Source organism: Natrix helvetica (genome assembly GCF_964273705.1).
Source record: "Natrix helvetica genome assembly, chromosome: Z".
NCBI lineage: Eukaryota > Metazoa > Chordata > Lepidosauria > Squamata > Natricidae > Natrix > Natrix helvetica.
In genome coordinates this window covers 41,758,487-41,764,486 of record NC_138554.1, presented here as the reverse complement: position 1 = coordinate 41,764,486, position 6,000 = coordinate 41,758,487, and the positions used below count along the sequence as shown (strand labels likewise).

Genomic DNA, 6,000 nt, shown 5'->3' with positions numbered 1-6,000 from the left:
TCAGCTTGTGCTTCCTTAAGTTAGGGACAGCTTTCTCCAGCATAGCCCAGGACATGATGGTCAGTGATGAGCTGGTGTTGATCTCCATAGAGCAGGTAGATTCCTCAAGGAGGATGGAAATTGTCAGCTTCTTGTTCTGCAGGGTGCTTGTTTGTCCGATGGTTGTCTGGAACGTAGCGTCGCTGTCTGCCCAAGCTTGCTTCTGCCATGGCTTCCATGTCTCTTGCCTTGGTGGTCTTGGTGGTGTTAAGCAGGGTGAATGAAAGAGGCAAGACTCAGGCTTCAGCAACAACAGCTCTTTATTAAGTGACAACTATGTATAATCCAGCAAAGACTCTGTCTGGCAGCAGCCTTTTTATAGGAAGCTGTGAGACCTCTCGACCAATCACATTTGAGTATTGTTTCCGCCAGATCAGAGGACTTTGGTGGAAACTACCAGAGTGGCTGTGTGCATTTTAAATCTTGAGATATTATAGAACTAGAAACTTGTAGATCTCTACCATTGATACTGTGTTGTTTTGTATTTTAAGAGGTGGTAGAATAGGAGGTTTCCTTCCAAAATCTACTATCATCTCTACAGTTTTGAAGGTGTTCAGTTCAAGATTGTTCCAGCAGTCCCACCAGGTTAGTTCAGCTTCCTATCTGTATGCAGATTGTTTGTTGTCTTGAATGAGACCAATCACTGTTGTATCATCTGCAAACTTCAGTAGTTTAACTCGGTGATCCTTTGAGATGCAGTTGTTGGTATATAGAGAGAAATGGACAGAGCACAGACCCGGGGGGATGGACGGACCCTATGCTAATTGAACAGGTATCTGATGTGATTTTGCCCAGCTTCACCTGCTGCTTCCTATCTGTTAGAAAGTGTCGTCAGGCACAACTAGCTGAATCAGTTTAGTGAGAAGAATATTTGGAATGATGGTATTGAATCCCAAGCTGAAGTCTACAAAAAGGACCCTTGAATAGGACCTTTGAGATTCAAGATGTTGTAAGATGTAGTGGAGAGCCATATTAACAGCATCATCTGTTGATCTATTTGCTCGTTAGGCAAATTGCAAGAGGTCTAACAGCAGATGCGTGAAGGTTTTCAGGTGGGCCAGCACTAATCTTTCAAAGGTTTTCATAACTATGGGTGTCAGAGCAACAAGTCTGTACTTATTTAGATCCTTAATGAAGGGTTTTGTCTTTTATCCAATACTATAAAACTATGATACAATCAACCTTTCAATGACTATATTGTTGCTGCGTTACTATCAAAGTCAGTTTAGGCTCCACAGAAGTAATGCTAAGATCATCAACCCAGTCACAGTGCAATTGAAACTACCTCGATTGTTGGGGAAGATACACCCAGCGTTTCATAGTAGCTTCTTGAAGCCTGTGATTGGATCCACTCTGAGACCGCTACCCGGAAGCGCCCGGGCCCTATGGTCATAGAGGGCTAAACCAATTATGAAGTTCAACAAATCCTCAATTCAAGGTGGCACAGGAGACAACTCCAATACTTTATCAAGTGGAAGGGCTACCCCTTATCAGAGGCATCTTGGGTGAAAAGTAGAAATATCCAGGCTGATCGCCTTATAGCAAAATTCCATGCAGAAAATCCAAGCAAGCCTGGGGGAGGGACACATCCCTAAGTTATACACCTGCACTCAAATTGCTTTGTTTTACTCAGATCACTTTCAGGAAGTGAGGGGGGAAGGATGTCAACATCTAAAGCATTTCCATTACTACTATCAACTTTAGAAGGGAGAAGAATTCCATGCATACCTTGGTCCCTATTTCTACAATCTAGTTGGAGAATATGATTTATGACGCAGGACAGGAGGGGGGAGTTTGGAGTGTAAAGTTCAAACGCAATTAAGCGAAAGTCAGTTTAGACTCCACAGAAGTAATGGTAAGATGTTGATACTAATAAATGAGGGTTTTTGTTTGAACTCTATCTCGAGGATCATAAATTAATTAGGTCATCTCTTGGGAACTTTACAGCCGATTAAAGTTCTAGAAGATTTTTTTTAAAGGACAAAAAAGATGACAAAAAAATTAGCTCTGGGCCTTTATTTGAAGGAATGAAGAATTAAGGTAGTTAAAAGTATAGGGCAGGAATATAGGGTTGGCTAATTTGATCAAGGTTAAGATAGATAATTAATCATAGCTGATATCCTTTATTGGGCTTTTGTTGATAAGAAACAAATGATGAGGATTTTGTTTTTAGTTAAAATATAAGATTTGGGTGAACAGTGTGTATATATATATATATATATAATTTAAAAGATAGCAATAAATTACACTATTTAAATGGATAGATAAAGGAATACGGTACTTTTTTGTTTTGTTTTCACACAATTTTCTTTTTTTCTTTTCTAATTCTTAAATTTTTGTAGTTTGTGTAGTTTTTATTCCTTTTATTTGTAATCTTTAATAAAATTGTTTAAAAGTAAATAAATTTATTTGGAAAAAAAAGCACAAGCACCATAGCAAATGATGCAAAATCATACAGATTCAAGATTTATTTCACTGAGAAACATAAAATCCCTTTGTATATGAATCTTTGCCATTTTAAAAACTCTAGATCTATGAATTGTCACATAGTTCTTTCCCCTGATTTTTTTTTAATGAAAAGCAGCTTTGGGAGCTGCAATAGAAAACAGAAGGCAGAATATGAGATACTGTTGAGTCCTGTATGTTTTCTACAATAATAGAATGGGGAAATGTTTGAATGAATAGATAACTGGAGGGGAATAGTTAAACAACACTTCAGTTTTCTACCGAAACGTCCAAGGCTTATTTTTTATATGTTAGATCAAGTCCAGTCCTTAGGAGTCAGTCTGAGTACATAGAGTAAGGCAGAGGTGCAGAAATACATGACTGGTAGTAGTACAAAAGATCACATCTCTATATTTGAAACTCAATGCAGCATTCATTTTCTTAAAAATGTACAGAAGAAGACTTTTTCATTTAGAAAATTATAGATAATTACATATTTCTTCAAGAAACTGAAAAATCAGGACACTCTGCTATCTCAAGATCCACTTAGTCCAAAAAAATGCGTTCATAGCTCAAATTTCATTAGTTGAATGGAAGCTTCTTTCAATAGAATTATGCTTGGAAAATGTATAGTTGAATAGTTCAAATAGTTCTGGGTTCTCTTTAATAGAAACTCATTTCTTCTAGGCTCCAACACTATCCAGTGCTTGCAAAGAATTCATTAGACCCTGAAAGAAAAAGAAATTATATATTTAAGTATTTTAAAATATCATATTTATTAATTAAATTTACTTTATACTCTGTTTTGAAATTTGCACCATCAAAGTTGACACCATCCAGAGCATAGAAAAACTCAAAGTAGTAGTCGAAGCAGGAATATGTGGAGAGACCTGTAAAGTGTTGAACATGACTGAATGGATAACATCATCATCCTGAAGTTTGACAAACTCACAAAATTAAGCTTAACCTTTGTGATAACTATGGTAATTTGCACTAGTACTCTTGGGAAACTTTCTGAATATGCAGTGGCTGTTTGGATTTGATTATGTAGATCTAATCTGATTTCAGGTCTACTTGTCCTAATTGTTAAAACCTGAGAATAGCCTTAATTCTAGCATTATAAAAGAATTCTTCCAAAGTACAATCCAAGGCATAGATACTTCATCAAGCTAATGATCTCAATTTAATACAGACAGTCCTTGACCGTAATAGAGCCTAATCATTATGGTCATCATAAGTCATAGTGATTGTAAAATGAGTTATTCATATGACTGACCTGATTTTACAACTTTTTTGTGGCAGTTGTTAAGCAACTCAATGGTTTGTTATGGCTGTTGGTTTTTAGCAAAACTTTTGTAAAACATGGGACTGCATATGCTGCAAATGGCAATAAATGTGGCCATTTTGCCAAGTGGCCGAAGTGTGCTCACATCACTGGAGTTGGTGGGAGCCTGCCTGTTAGAACTTTGGATCCACATTGTAAATCTCCTTTCTCAAGTAAGCTTGAGAAACTTGGTTCGTTGTAGGTCAAGGATTATCTGTAGTCAAAAAACCACAAGTTTCAGTTCTTTAGTATCTGAAAATGTTAAAATATATGGTATAGAGTTGTTGAAATTAGTGACAATGAAGTCAGACCTGGACAAAATGTTTATTGTCTAGGACAGGGACCTGTGACCCTCCAGATGCTTCTGGATTAGAATTTACTGCTGTCTTAATAATTAAATGCTGGAAGATGTAGTTTAATAACGCCTGGAAGAGCCTTTCCTCTTTAGCATGGGGGATAGAAGAAACAAATAAACATTGTTAAGTAGGTGAAGGTATGTTAACTCCAATCTTCTTGCCCTAGTGCATACTTTTTTAAAATTAATGCAACAGGGACAAAGCCTAAAGATCCTCTTTTCTTAAACCTCCAGTCCCTCCCAATATGTGGAATGATAAATTTCCATCATAGATTCCCAGGAAGCCATCCTTGTTACCTGGTCTTCCTTTACCTTAAGAATAAGGACTACTTCTCACTCTCGGGTCATTAGGTCTTCTGGTCTGTAGTGGGATCCTCTTTTCTTAAACCTCCAGTCCCTCCCAATATGTGGAATGTTAAATTTCCATCACAGATTCCCAGGAAGCCATCCTTGTTACCTGCTCTTCCTTTACCTTAAGAATAAGGACTACTTCTCACTCTCGGGTCATTAGGTCTTCTGGTCTGGCTGTTCATCTGTGAGATCACTAGTAAATCTTGCAAGCTGTGTTGCTGAATCGTTGGCTTTTGCAGGCTGAAGTGAATATTATAGTACTTTGCTGGCTTCCTACCAGAAACACTTCTGCCACTTCGGGCCCCTACGATTTCTCTGGGGAGGGCAGCACTTTCTGTGTAACGTTATGAAAAAGGGGGAAAAAGCATATGTTGTGATAGATCATCTCCAGCAGAATGCCAACCCCACTTTTTTTGGATTCAAGCAAGTGTCAAGAAGAATGAACTGGCAAAGGGATAAGTGGGACTACTATTGCAAGGTCGGTAAAAGCATGTGAACTCTCTGTTCTGCATGCTTCATCATTCATCTGCTAGGGAAAGAATCAATACATCATATAGTGTTATTATTACTAATCTATCTCCTTCCCTTTCCTCCCTACTGTCAGCTGCAAGATTGGCACTGGATTTGCCTCCTCAATCTCAGCCCTGTTTCAAAGAAAAAGAGAATATATATCACTGCAAACAATAAATTAAAAAAAAAAACCTCAAGCCTATAAGCCAAGCTTCCCCTTCTGCCCACAAATACCACTGTGATAAGAAAGATTTGGAGCAACTATGCGAAACCTGCTACCAGATGCAATGCTATGGCTTTTATCATCTATTTATTTATTAAATTTATATGCTGCCTATCAGTGAGAGTCTGTCTGTCCATCCATCTCTCAGAGCCATGAAAATTGAAAAGTGATGGAAGCTGTTATCCATTCCAGAACATATGAATTGCCCAATTATGTTTTAAAAGCAGCTATCAATAATCTTTTCAGATAGCACACATCATCTTGTGATTTTGTGTGATGATGATGAGATCCCCAACAATACAATAAATTACAAATGGCTGAATCTCAAAGACATTGTCAGAATTTGCATAATTTCAGTTTTCTCACGCCCAAATCTCAGGAAATCTTGTCCTCCTGTAGACATTCTATATTAGACTTTCAGAAATTGAATATATCTTTAAACTTCAAAAATCTTAATTGTCTTTTTAATTTTTTAGTTTATTTAAGCAATTCACTAAATAGTGTGCAAGCAACTGGAAAAACTGCACTTGGGTTTTTTAAATAATGTAACATTTATTTTTCTGACAAAGGACAGGAAGCCTGAAAATCTAAGCCTCAATATGCTTTATATTTTATCTGAGCAATCCCTAATAAGGAATTAATTGATGATCATAAGAAGAGACAAAAACACAACTGCTCAAGTGATAACTATTTCTAGGGCCTTGAAACCAGGAAAAGTAAAGTTTGTTCTCTTAGAAGACTTCTACAAACAAA

General features: G+C 37.1%; 1 protein-coding gene across 8 annotated transcripts in view; it reads right to left on the bottom strand.

Annotated features, from left to right (window-relative positions):
• Positions 1-2,482: 2,482 nt before the first annotated feature.
• TTLL6 (tubulin tyrosine ligase like 6) overlaps positions 2,483-6,000 on the bottom strand; it is a 56,374-nt gene continuing 52,856 nt past the window's right edge. For 7 of the 8 annotated variants that reach the window (XM_081971382.1, XM_081971377.1, XM_081971379.1 and 4 more), the window contains 2 exons: positions 4,636-4,848; positions 2,483-3,212 (listed from right to left, as the gene is read on the bottom strand). In XM_081971382.1, coding sequence (XP_081827508.1) covers positions 4,637-4,848 — 212 coding nt within the window. In that variant the 3' untranslated portion in view covers positions 2,483-3,212; position 4,636. Of the gene's footprint in view, positions 3,213-4,620; positions 4,849-6,000 lie in introns of all 8 variants that reach the window. The other variant, XM_081971378.1, reaches the window with a different exon arrangement.